This window comes from Lepisosteus platostomus, chromosome 16, assembly GCF_059453375.1.
Source record: "Lepisosteus platostomus isolate fLepPlt1 chromosome 16, fLepPlt1.hap1, whole genome shotgun sequence".
Classification (NCBI taxonomy): Eukaryota; Metazoa; Chordata; class Actinopteri; order Semionotiformes; family Lepisosteidae; genus Lepisosteus; species Lepisosteus platostomus.
Genome location: NC_142626.1, coordinates 1,348,933 through 1,361,532, shown reverse-complemented (window position 1 = coordinate 1,361,532; position 12,600 = coordinate 1,348,933). Strand labels below are relative to the sequence as shown.

General features: G+C 59.5%; 1 protein-coding gene and 1 long non-coding RNA gene across 9 annotated transcripts in view; both read left to right on the top strand.

Moving 5' to 3' along the window:
- The window catches only part of LOC148646611 (serine/threonine-protein kinase MARK2-like), a 37,435-nt gene extending 25,510 nt beyond the window's left edge, over nucleotides 1–11,925 (top strand). For 2 of the 8 annotated variants that reach the window (XM_088609117.1, XM_088609118.1), the window contains exons 15-19: nucleotides 583–720; nucleotides 1,895–2,158; nucleotides 4,416–4,442; nucleotides 7,283–7,327; nucleotides 9,943–11,925. In XM_088609117.1, the coding sequence (XP_088465243.1) occupies nucleotides 583–720; nucleotides 1,895–2,158; nucleotides 4,416–4,442; nucleotides 7,283–7,327; nucleotides 9,943–10,318 (850 nt within the window). In that variant the 3' untranslated portion in view covers nucleotides 10,319–11,925. The remainder of the gene's footprint in view (nucleotides 1–582; nucleotides 721–1,894; nucleotides 2,159–4,415; nucleotides 4,443–7,282; nucleotides 7,328–9,942) is intronic. The other 6 variants (XM_088609123.1, XM_088609124.1, XM_088609119.1 and 3 more) reach the window with 4 other exon arrangements.
- Nucleotides 7,334–9,699, top strand: LOC148646612 (uncharacterized). Its single transcript, XR_015927760.1, has 2 exons — nucleotides 7,334–7,859; nucleotides 8,154–9,699. It is a non-coding gene; the product is annotated as an uncharacterized LOC148646612 (long non-coding RNA).
- Nucleotides 11,926–12,600: the final 675 nt, after the last annotated feature.

Sequence of the window (12,600 nt, the reverse complement as noted above, 5' to 3'; positions counted from 1 at the left end):
GGTGAGGCGTGTGAGCTCTCCGCTCTGCGCTGCGTCCCCCGGGCGGCGCAGGACCGAAAGAGAAACGGAGAGGACAGGCCCCCTCCACTCCAGCCAGTCCCTGTTTCTTAACAGTTGTGCAGGGGGTGGAACCTGGCTGGAGGTCTGTGCCTCTCTGCGTCTCTCTCGGGGTTCTGCGGGTTAGCGGTGTGTGCCGTACCCCCTGAGAGGACTGGGGGGGGGGGTGTGTGTGTGAGCGCTGTAAGGGAATTGCCGGGACAGTCGGACCCTCTGTCCGCTTTGTCTGCTCCAGACTGTCCCCCTCTTGTGTCTTCCCTGTGATTCCCTGTCTCCACCCCTCTTCTCCTGTGTGTGGCCCTTCCTGTGCCTGTGGTGTGTGTGTGTGGCCCTTCCTACTCTCCCTGTGTCTGTGGTGTGTGTGTGTGGCCCTTCCTACTCTCCCTGTGTCTGTGGTGTGTGTGTGTGTGGCCCTTCCTGTGCCTGTGGTGTGTGTGTGTGTGTGGCCCCTGCTGCTCTCCCCGTGCCTGCAGCGTGTGCCCTCTGACCCCTAACACCAGTCCCTCCTGCCCTTTTCTCTCCTAGCCTGAACACCCCGGGGTCTCGGGCCTCTACTGCCTCCGCCTCCGCCGTGCTGACCTCGTCCCGCACCCGGCACCAGAAATCCCTGTCCACCTCTCATCACCCCAGCCCCCCCGAGCACAGCCACCCCTCGCGCCCCAGGCAAGTCTCACACTCACCCCCCCGGCCCCGCGACGGGCAGGGCGCCAGGGAGCCGGAGGAGGTCCGAGGTCGAGGCTAGCTCAGGCCTGGCGTGCAGGTGAACGGGAGAGACGTCCTGGGGGGGGGGGGCGCTGCCCAAACCCCCCCCCCCCCTGCCCTCGCGCTGCTTGGCAGCACGAGAGCCAGGCTCGCGCAGCAGGAGTTAGCGCAGGTCCGCCCGCGAGGTGAAGCGAGGGCCGTATCGTCTGCGAGGGCGACGATGGTGGTCAAGGCCTTCCTGACTGGAGGGGAAGGAGGAAGATGAGGCCTAGTATAAGTCGTTACCCTGTGGGGAGGGGGGTTCGTCCATGCCCGTGTGAGCGGGGCGACCTCGTCTGAGCCGAGCCCCCCTGCCCAGCATCCCTATGCTGCCCCCCCCCCCCTGCTGACGGACAGATGTCTGCTGCTCTAACTGCTCACTAACCCTCCAGCTCTCTAACCCTGGGGAAAACGCAGGCACTGTCCTTTCTCTCCTGGCACAGCTTGACCGGGTTCGAGATCTCTGGCCCCCCCGTGTGTCCGGTCACCTCCTCCTCCCCGCTGCACAATTTCAGGGGCATCCCCCCCCATGTGGGTCCGCCAGGCATCTAAAGCGGGGCCCCCCCGCCCTGATCCTGGAGGGGGTGCTGTGTCTTCAGGATTTCTGAGCTCTCCGACGCCCCTCACAGGAGCCGATACAGGGGTTTAAGGGTGAAACTGCCGGGGCCCGTCCCTGCAGGACCTGGCCTGGGCGCCCCCGCTGCAGACGCAGCGCCCCCTCCAGGAACGAGGATTTGGCGTTTTTCCCACCCCCTTCCCAGGCCCCCCCCCCCCGCGGCACGCTGGTGTGGCAGTAGTCATCCCATCTGCGTGTGCTTCCTCATCCATGTGCACCATTGCATCGTCCATCAAGGCCCAGCGGGAGCAGGGGAGGGCTTGGTCCCGGTCCAACACCGTTGGCATGGGGGTGGCGGCGGTGCTGCAGGGAAGCCCGCCTGGCGTTTCCGCGCCGCGCGCCCGTTAGAAACACCGCGAGGCTCAGCCTGCCCCCTTGACTGGCCTGATGTCCCGGGCCCGTCCTCGGCTTGCCCTGCTCTCCGCGTGCGGAGGGGCTGCTGCCGATCCGGGCTCACGAGCTCTTCCTCCTTGACCGCAGCACCGCCCCGCAGCGGGTCCCGGCCGCGTCCCCCTCCGCGCACAACATCAGCAGCGCCGCGGTGACGGACCGCACCAACTTCCCGCGGGGCGTGGCCAGCCGCAGCACCTTCCACGCCGGGCAGCAGCGGGCCACCCGGGACCAGCACGCCGGCGCCTACAACGGGCCGCCCGCCTCGCCCTCGCTCTCCCACGGCAACAGCCAGGCGCGCCGCGGCGGCGCCAGCGGCATCTTCAGCAAGTTCACCTCCAAGTTCGTGCGCAGGTGAGGAGGAGGGGCGGGGGGGCTTCCCAGGCCAGCGCGGCGGGATTGCAGGGATTGGGATTTTTCGGGGGGGGGGAGACAGACTCCCTTTCCCCTGCAGTTTGATCCGCTCCGGGTCTTACTCTTGAAATCCTCTGCAGCAGAGGGGAGGGGGAACAGGTGGAGTCGGGGTGTCAGTACGCCACGATGGGGTTCCTGCAAGCCAGGGTGTCTGGGAGGGCCCCCCCCTCTCTTCAAGGAATAAGAAAGGACCAGCCTGTGGGTCGGTTTTGCTCCCCCGGGGAGACCGTTCTGGCTCCAGTTCCGAACCGCTGCGGGATCCACTCCAGGTTTTACCTCCTCGCGTCGCTCTCACTCCGAGGATCGGGCTTCAAGCTCGCTGCCGTGGTCAAGCCGGCGTTCAGGGGGCGAGTTCTCTGCTTTATGGGGAGCACTTTTCATGCACGAGGGCCTCCTGCAGCTGGGAAAACCTGAACTGGATTGTACTGGGAGTTATCCGTCTGCTTCCCGGCCTCGGGAGCCCAAGAGGAGAGGCGGAGACGGTCGTCTCCCGTCTTTTTCCTTTCCCGTCCTTAAGGATCAGAAGTGCTGTGGGTAGGGGGGGTGTCCGTCTGTCACTGGGGACGATCTCGTCTGTGTGTTTCCGGGGGTGACCTCTGACCCCACGCTCCCCCCCCCCCGCGGGGCTGGTGGAGGAGTGGTGTGGGGGTGTTGTCTTTTTATCTCTGTTTACTTCTCTCCCGGCCCGCCCTTTCCCAGTCACGGCTTTTCTGAGCGCTTCGGGCGGGCGGGGGCTGTGAAATCGCACGGCGCCCCGCCCGGTGTTCGACACGTTTCTACTGCTGTATCTCCTGGGAAAACCGGACCTCAAGATGAAGCAGCAGCAAGGAACGGAGTCCCGAGACTTCCGAGGGCCCTGTGGCTCTGCTGTCGCTGTTCCCGCTTGGCACAGCGTCCCAGACGCATCTCTGCCCCGGTGCAGGAAGTCTTTCCGGGGGGGGAGCGTTTTGGCGTTGCGCGAGCAGGAACAACGACACAAGAACGCGAGGGACTGGATTTGCCAGAACTGTCGAGTAAGACGACAATAAGGTGCATGTCGGGATCACTCATTTCAGGGAAGGAAATGGCTCCCGACGCCCAGTAGTTCGATCCAGTTCAGGTCTGTGCAGCAGCAAGGCAGAGGCTAAGACTTACACGCTGCAGTCTTAATGCTCATACTTCCGCCATCTTGGCAGAGAAGAAAATACTTCCGTGCAAGCGTGTGAAACATCGAGATTAAAGTGGCAGGCTTGCTGTCGCCTCACTTTGGCAGCGCTCCAGCCTGGAATGTGAAGCCTGGAGTGGATCAGACCGCTGTGCGGCAGGAGGCGGATTCCCACCACCCTGCGTGTGCCGCACTTGGTCTGGGAAGGGGTGAAAAATTGAGTTTTTATATCCCCTGCTCTCAAGGCGGCTCTGTGTCTGAGACTTGGGTCGCTTAAGGGCTTGTGAGTTTCCGTTTAGCGTTTTAATAGGGGTAAGAACGCAGCCCAGCGCAGGTCTTCGATAGTGCCCTGCACAGTGGTGGGGTAAGACAACAGGGAGCCCCAGGACAGACACACGGGAAGGCTGGCCTCTCAGGAAGGACGTTAAGGAGTCTGGACCTGTGGCCGGCGTTCCTGGGGTGGAGAGGAAGGGAGTTTTCCTGACTCCTAGGGGAGATGTGGTGCCCGTGCAGGGCTGTCTGTCTGTCTGTCTGTCTGTCTGTCTGTCAGGTGGACCGGAGCTTGCAGGGGTGTGATTCCAGTGTGGGGGCATGGTTCTGGTTCTGGCTGCAGTCTCCCCTGGCCAGCGGGACGGTTCTGGTGCTGGCAGCAGGTCCTGTAAGCGGGCCCAGTGTGACTGCAGTCTCCCCAGGCCAGCAGGACGGTTCTGGTACTGGCAGCGGGTCCTGTAAGCGGGCCCAGTGTGACTGCAGTCTCCCCAGGCCAGCGGGACGGTTCTGGTGCTGTAAGCGGGCCCAGTGTGACTGCAGTCTCCCCGGGCCAGCGGGACGGTTCTGGTGCTGTAAGCGGGCCCAGTGTGACTGCAGTCTCCCCGGGCCAGCGGGACGGTTCTGGTGCTGTAAGCGGGCCCAGTGTGACTCGCACGCACGCACGCGACGCTGCAGATGCATTGTGTATTCCTGTGGATGTCTGTGCCTGTTGGTGTTGTTCGTGCTGTGTGTGCTTGCGCCTGTGTGTGTATATATATTGTTTTTTCTTGTTTTGTTTTGTAGAAATCTGTCGTTCAGATTTTCCAGAAGGTAGGAGAAAGACCCCCTCAGTCATTTTTTTCTCTTCCTTGTCAGTTTATCTATTTAAAAGGTGGTGTTTATTTTATTTTTTTGTCACTGTTTGGCCTTTACTAACCCCAGGACACTGCCTCATTTGTGACCCACCTGGTTCAGCCTTCAGAAGGCGGCCTGTCCTCTCGTCTCATCTCACCAGCTCACCCGTGTCTTTGTGTTTCCAGGAGTTCACAGGGGATGAGAGGGTGTCTTGGTGCATTCTGGTACTAGCATCCTGGCTCGCCTTGGGCATGGACATTTGTGTTAGCTGTGCAGAAATATCTCTTCAGATTATTAAATCCTAAAATGGTTATAAATGTTTGTCACCCAACTATAGCTCTGGTCTAGGAGGGGGCGCTGTGTCTGCAGCAGGGCTGTCCAGTCCTGGTCCAGGAGGGGTCAGTGTGACTGCAGCAGGGGTGTCCAGTCCTGGTCCAGGAGGGGTCAGTGTGTCTGCAGCAGGGCTGTTCAGTCCTGGTCCAGGAGGGGGCGCTGTGTCTGCAGGTTTTCCTGGTCTCTAGAACAGGACCAGCTGAAGAGTTACTGGAGTTAAGACCAGTAATGAGCTGGTCGTTAAGTGCCGAGAATGAACCCTGCAGGACCAGAGCTGGACCCACCTGCTGCGACTCCTCTGAGCGATGAGCTGCTGTGCTCCAGTCGGCCTCCTCCCTCCTGCTGAAACCTGCCAGCGCTCCAGTCCATCACACACTAACGGGCTCAATTAGCCGCTGTCGGAATGGGCTTTAACGAGCAGGGGGGCGGGTGGTTGTCTCTGTCCGTCCTGCTGCCCCAGGCGGTGTCTGAAAGGGAGCCAGGCTGCTAAATGAAAGGCCCACCTTTTGCCACCAGGGGGCTCCACGCTGGCTGTGCAGGTCCCGCAGCGAAGCAGGGAAGAGAGCGGAGCGGAGCTGGCTGCCCAGCGCCGTTAACCCCCCCGCTTGTGTGAAACCTCTCTTGGTGGGGGAAAGCCCCAGAGTGGCGCCCCCTGGTGGCAGAAGCTGGGGATGCGCCAGAATCGACCGAGTGCACCAAGATCTCCTAGGGCTGCTCACACGCCGCTGTCTGGTCCTGTGTTTCACAGTGGCGGCTGGGGTTTTGGTTGTGGTTGTTGTTGCCGTTGCTAAGGCAATCCTTCAGAAGGGCGCTGCGCTGTTGTGTGGGCAGAGGGGGAGGAAGACTCCTCTGCACTGGGCCAGAATCGATCCCAGCCCTGCTGCCTGCGGTGTGGTCTTTTCTGCTGGGCCCCAGTAACCTGGGTGTGCTGGACCCGGGTTGATATGCTGGTGCGCGTCTCTGACTGCGGAGTTAGCTGGGCTCCTCTGGCCCAGAGGATCGTTCCGCACAGGGCGGGGCGGGGCAGACGGCTCGCGCCTGCCCTACTGAAAGCAAGAACAGCCCCGCTCCTCGGGGGAGTCTCGGCCCTTCTGGGGTTCGGGGGTGTCGGGGTTGGGGTGCGGGTCGAGTCCCTGGATCTCCGAGGCCGCCCACTTGAGTGGTCAGTGGTCAGCCGCTTGCTCCTGAGCTGCCTGCGGTTCCGGATGAATGCGTGAGAGGGGAGGGTTTGATTCTGGTGCTGCGCTGTGGGGTGGGGGGCAGGCCTCGTCCCCCCAGCTGGCGTCGGTGCCCTGTCCCCTTTCGCCAAACCCCCCCCCCCCCCTCCGCCACCACTGATTATCAGTCAGGAAATAAAGGTGCTGTTTGTTGTCATTTCTGTCGCGGTGCTCTGTTGAACCTCCAGGGGGCGGTGTTGTGTGAAATACAGTCCTATTTGAAGCCTTCTCTGGCCTTGTGGCGCTATGGCACCTACAGTGCGCCCTCTGCTGGTAGAATAGTGCAGCAGAAAATTGTTTTTGACGCCTGATTTTTCACATTTGTTTTCAAGTTCTTTTTCGACCTTGAAAATGCTACTTTCTCTTTCCAGTAATTTGCCATCAGTTAGCAGAGCCGCAGTCTTTCTTTTTTTAACAGCCAGTCAAGGAAAATACGCGGCGTTGATCACCTGGACGTTTAGCTTGAAGGTTACGGGTTCGAATCCCAGGTGTGACAGAGACCCTGCTTGAGCAGGACCTTTCACCCAGATTGCTCATGGGTAAAAGCATCAGTCAAATAAAATAGCCACCGGAATAATCATCTAATTCTCTCTGAATCTCTCCATTGCTCTTATTATCATTGCTGTCCAGTGAGAGGTGACCCCCAGGGTCCCATGTGAGTGGGACACAAATCTCCCTGCACCCCAGGGCTCAGTGTCCCATCTCTGTCCAGTGGTAGGTGACCCACCAGGGTGCCTCGAGGGGACCCCAATCTCATTGCTCCTCAGGGCTCAGTGTCCCCTCTCTGTCCAGCGGTAGGTGACCCCCCAGGGTGCCTCGAGGGGACCCCAATCTCATTGCTCCTCAGGGCTCAGTGTGCCCTGTCTCTGTCCAGTGAGGATGTCCCTGCTCCCCCGCAGGTGCCTGGACAGGCCTCCCTTATCGAAGTCCTGCCCGGCTGAGTCTCTGAGCGGAGCAGGGAGACGGCCCGCTCCTCCCAGACTGGCACTGCGGGTGCTCTGCCCCCGCCAGCTGGTGGGGCCTGTCCACTCCCGTCCTGTCCTGTCCTGTCCGTCCCCCGGTTGGTCTGTCCCCGTGTGTCGGGATGCTGCAGAGGGATGGGAGGGAGGGTGGTGTGCGTGCAGCGGAGAACCCCCCCCGAAGGTTGGGGCGCAGTGTGGTGGTGATGGGTAACTGCGGGACTAAGCCGGTGTCTGTGGAGGTTTTGGGAAGTGGAGGAGAGCAGGGGGGGGACACGGTCTAAACTGTCAATAATTCTTTTTTGAGGAACCCGTATGAGGGAGAGAACAAAGATCTCGATGACGGGAGCAGGTGAGATTGCGGGGTCAAGAGACTCTCTGTAGACACCCCTTTCCTTTCCCCCTCCGATCGCTCCTGTGATTGGGCCCCAATCGCTGGGCTCCGGGTGCCCTGATCCGAATCATGTTTCCCTGGGACTCAGGAAAGCCGCCTTCTCCGTTCTGGATAAATTCGGGACTTGTCTGTCTCTCTCTCCCACCCACCCACCCCCCTCTCCGGTGGCCTGCTAGGTTTTCCAGCTTTGAGTTTCAGTGATTCAGATCACCTGGGTTTCGAATTGCTGGCGAGTGCTTGACTGAGTTCAGCGTCCAGCACGGCACAGACTGAGGGTCTGAGGCAGGGTTCTGACTGTACAGCAGGACTCCACAGTACCATATCGCACTGCAGTTCAGTTTTGTGTCTGACACTGAATTTTACAGCGCTGTGCTGTGTAATACTGCACTGCATTCTGTTCCACTGAACTCTGCTGAACTGTATTACACTGTACAGCGTCAGACTGCAGTGAGCTCTGCTGTGCTCTCACACTGTACAGCGTTAGACTGCAGTGAGCTCTGCTGTGCTCTCACACTGTACAGTGTAAGACTGCAGTGAGCTCTGCTGTGCTCTCACACTGTACAGTGTTAGACTGCAGTGAGCTCTGCTGTGCTCTCACACTGTACAGTGTTAGACTGCAGTGAGCTCTGCTGTGCTCTCACACTGTACAGTGTTAGACTGCAGTGAGCTCTGCTGTGCTCTCACACTGTACAGTGTTAGACTGCAGTGAGCTCTGCTGTGCTCTCACACTGTACAGTGTCGGACTGTACTGCAGTGAGCTCTGCTTTGCTCTCACACTGTACAGTGTCGGACTGCACTGAGCTCTGCTGTGCTCTCACACTGTACAGTGTCGGACTGCACTGAGCTCTGCTGTGCTCTCACACTGTACAGTGTCGGACTGTACTGCACTGAGCTCTGCTGTGCTCTCACACTGTACAGTGTCGGACTGTACTGCAGTGAGCACTGAGCTCTGCTGTGCTCTCACACTGTACAGTGTTGGACTGTACTGCACTGAGCTCTGCTGTGCTCTCACACTGTACAGTGTTGGACTGCACTGAGCTCTGCTGTGCTCTCACACTGTACAGTGTCGGACTGTACTGCACTGAGCTCTGCTGTGCTCTCACACTCTACAGTGTTGGACTGCACTGAGCTCTGCTGTGCTCTGACACTGTACGGTGTTGGACTGCACTGAGCTCTGCTGTGCTCTGACACTGTACGGTGTTGGACTGCACTGAGCTCTGCTGTGCTCTCACACTGTACGGTGTTGAACTGCACTGAGCTCTGCTGTGCTCTCACACTGTACGGTGTTGGACTGCACTGAGCTCTGCTGTGCTCTCACACTGTACAGTGTTGGACTGCACTGAGCTCTGCTGTGCTCTCACACTGTACAGTGTTGGACTGCACTGAGCTCTGCTGTGCTCTCACACTGTACAGTGTTGGACTGCACTGAGCTCTGCTGTGCTCTCACACTGTACAGTGTTGGACTGCAGTGAGCTCTGCTGTGCTCTCACACTGTACAGTGTTGGACTGCACTGAGCTCTGCTGTGCTCTCACACTGTACAGTGTTGGACTGCACTGAGCTCTGCTGTGCTCTCACACTGTACAGTGTTGGACTGTACGGCACTGTGTACTGCAGAGACCTCTACAGTAGTTTTTTGTACTGTGCTGGTCTGTATTCTTTTATTCCCAGTTCTGCTGTGCTGCGCTGAACTACAGTGACGCTTGGCCTTGCTGTCCTGTCTTGCGTGCGCCTGTGCGGCACTGTAGTGTTGCACTGCGCTGCAGGGGGCTCTTCTGCCCCGGCCTGGCGCGCCGTGGCGCACTGTACACACTGTGAGGGAGAGAGGCCCGTGCGCTCTCTCTCTCTCTCTCTCACAGCTGCAGTGCGTGAGCTGGGTTGTGTCAGCTCTTTCCACCCTCAGGGTTTGTTCTGGGTGGGTTATCAGCAGTGGCTTCCTCCTCCAACCCCCACAGTGGCAGGTGTGTGTGGTGGGGGGGGAGGGGCCGTCGCCGAGCAGGTGGAGCCGGTCGCTCACGGCCTCTCTCTCTCTCCCTCCCTCCCTCCCATTTCTTCACCCCTCCCCCCTCCTGCCTGTATCATCTCCTGTCTGGCTTTCTCCCTTTCCTCCTCTCCCTCCTCCCTCACTCTCTCCCTCCCTCCACTCTCACTCCTCTCTCTCCCTCCACTCCTCTCCCTCCCTCCTCTCCCTCCCTCCACTCTTCTCCCTTTCCTCCTCTCCCTCCTCCTCCCTCACTCCTCTACTCCTCTTCTCCCTCCTCCTCCTCTCCCTCTTCCACTCCTCTCCCTCCCTCCACTCTCACTCCTCTTCTCCCTCCTCTCCCTCCCTCCACTCTCACTCCTCTTCTCCCTCCTCTCCCTCCCTCCACTCTCACTCCTCTCTCTCCCTCCACTCCTCTCCCTCCCTCCACTCTCACTCCTCTTCTCCCTCCTCTCCCTCCCTCCACTCTCACTCCTCTCTCTCCCTCCTCTCCCTCCCTCCACTCCTCTCCCTCCACTCTTCTCCCTTCTCCTCTCCCTCTTCCACTCCTCTCTCTCCCTCCTCCTCCCTCACTCCTCCTCCCCCTCCCCCCAGGCCCATGCTGAGCAGTGGGAGCGCGGAGAAGGAGAAGGAGAAGGATGAGAACTCCCGGGACCCGAAGGACTCCAAGCCCCGCTCCCTGCGCTTCACCTGGAGCATGAAGACCACCAGCTCCATGGAGCCGGGCGAGATGATGAAGGAGATCCGCAAGGTGCTGGAGTCCAACAGCTGCGCCTACGAGCTGCGGGAGCGCTACATGCTGCTGTGCGTGGCGGGCAGCCCCGCGCGCGACGACTACGTGCAGTGGGAGATGGAGGTGTGCAAGCTGCCGCGGCTGTCGCTCAACGGCGTGCGCTTCAAGCGCATCTCCGGCAGCTCCATCGCCTTCAAGAACATTGCCTCCAAGGTCGCCAACGAGCTGAAGCTCTGAGCCGCGCCCGGCCGGCCGGAGCGAGGGGGGGGGGCCCTCGCTGCCCCATCTCCTCCGGGGGGGCCCCTCCCTGGCCAGGACCCGGCAGCTGTGGGCTCCCCCCCCTCGGAATCCCCCGGGTTTTATTGAAAGGCGTTCCCGCGAGAGAGGCGGGGGGGTCGGACAGAGGGCCCGTCGGCCGCGCCCCCCCCCCCCCCCGGATCAGAAACCCGGATCTCCTTCTCTTGGTTGTGTTGTGGATCTCTGAATTATTTTTATTCCCCCCCCCCGCTTAGCCAGTGTCACGAGCCTCCTGCTCCCCGTGGGGGCCGGCCGCACTGAAAATCAAGGACCGAGGCCTGCCCTCCCCCCCCCCCCTCTCGTTCCCCTCCCGCGCTCACGGCCCGCCGGCGCCCCCTGCAGGCGCTTGCCCTGGGGGCCCCTGCGGGGGCCAGACGGGGGCGCGCTCGGCCGCCTGCCCCGGTCCGGAGCACTGGGGCCGCTGGGGGCAGGGAAGCAGCCTGCCGGCTTACTGCAGTGGCTGTTGTGTGAAACAGTCACTCTCCCACTGGGAACCTCCTGGCCTGGGGGGGCCGGGGGCCGGGGGCCGGGGGCAGGGGCGTGGTGCCGCAGCTCCGGGCTGGCTGAGGAGGAGGAGGAGGAGGAGGAGGAGGAGGAGGAGGAGGAGGAGGGAGACGACGACGAGGATGAGGAGGAGGAGGAGGAGGAGTGCCGTTTAGTGGAAGTCTAGCCTTGGGGGAGGACGGAACTCCTCCTGTCCCCTCTTCCCGGCTGCCTCCGTGCGCGCTGGGGGTTTATTCTGTATCGTTACTGTCTCTAGAGGAAGCACAGGCGACGGCGGGGTATCGTCTGTACAGCAGGACAGCGGACACGCGGTGTAATTTTGTATATGAGGCGCCCCAGGCAGAGAGCTTGCCGAGTTATATATATACACGTATATATATATATGAGCTGTGTATAGTACAGAACAGTGACACTCTGTTTGCACATCAGTACTGTATAATTAATTTTTTTGCATTGTTCTTTGAGAGACTTGGTTAAAAAAATTATATATATAATCTATATATCTGCTGTTTCCAGATTGGTCTCCCATTAATTGCCATGTTTAGTTTTCTGGTTTAAATAGAATTTCTTTGAGTTTATATATATATATTCTTTAAGTATATATATAAGTGAGCAGTTGAGATCTCTTGGGCTGTAATTTAAGTGAGGGGCGAGTGGAGAGCCGAGCCGAGTCGGCGGGCGGCGCCGGTGGGACAGGTCCGGCTGTTCCCTGGGGAGCCTTTTCAGTTTTTCTTTCCAGGTTTGGCGGTTTATTTTTTTTTTTGTTGTTGTTTTTCTGATGATTGTTAAGGTGCTGGGAATCTGATTTGTCTTGTCGATTGTTCTTGTTGAAATTTGTTTTCCTCCCCGTCTCTCTCTCCGGGCGGCGGCGCCGGTCCATTCCCTGGCGATGCCGGGTTGGGTCAGAATGGGGAAGAGGTTAGGACAGGGTGGGGGGAGGGGAATCGGAGACTAAATCTTTATTTTTTTTTTTCCTGTTTGTTTTTGTTGAAAAGAAAAAAATGATCAATACAATAATAGTAATAAAAACAAAATGGCATTAAGATGAGCTGCGATCTGTCACTTTCAGGCCACGACATCCCCTCCCCCTCTCTCCCTTTCCTTTTCCCCCTCCTGCTCCATTCCTCCACCCCTCTTCAGCCTCAGTCCGTTCTTGTACAGTTGTTTGTGGTCTCCAGGGAGGACAGGTGAGCTCGCACAGACACGCAGTACAGAACAGTGAGGACAGGTGAGCTCGCACAGACATGCAGTACAGAACAGTGAGGACAGGTGAGCTCGCACAGACACGCAGTACAGAACAGTGAGGACAGGTGAGCTCGCACAGACATGCAGTACAGAACAGTGAGGACAGGTGAGCTCGCACAGACATGCAGTACAGAACAGGGAGGACAGGTGAGCTCGCACAGACACGCAGTACAGAACAGTGAGGACAGGTGAGCTCGCACAGACATGCAGTACAGAACAGTGAGGACAGGTGAGCTCGCACAGACATGCAGTACAGAACAGTGAGGACAGGTGAGCTGGCACAGACACGCAGTACAGAACAGTGAGGACAGGTGAGCTCGCACAGATATGCAGTACAGAACAGGGAGGACAGGTGAGCTCGCACAGACACGCAGTACAGAACAGGGAGGACAGGTGAGCTCGCACAGACACGCGGTACAGAACAGGGAGGACAGGTGAGCTCGCACAGACACGCGGTACAGAACAGGGAGGAC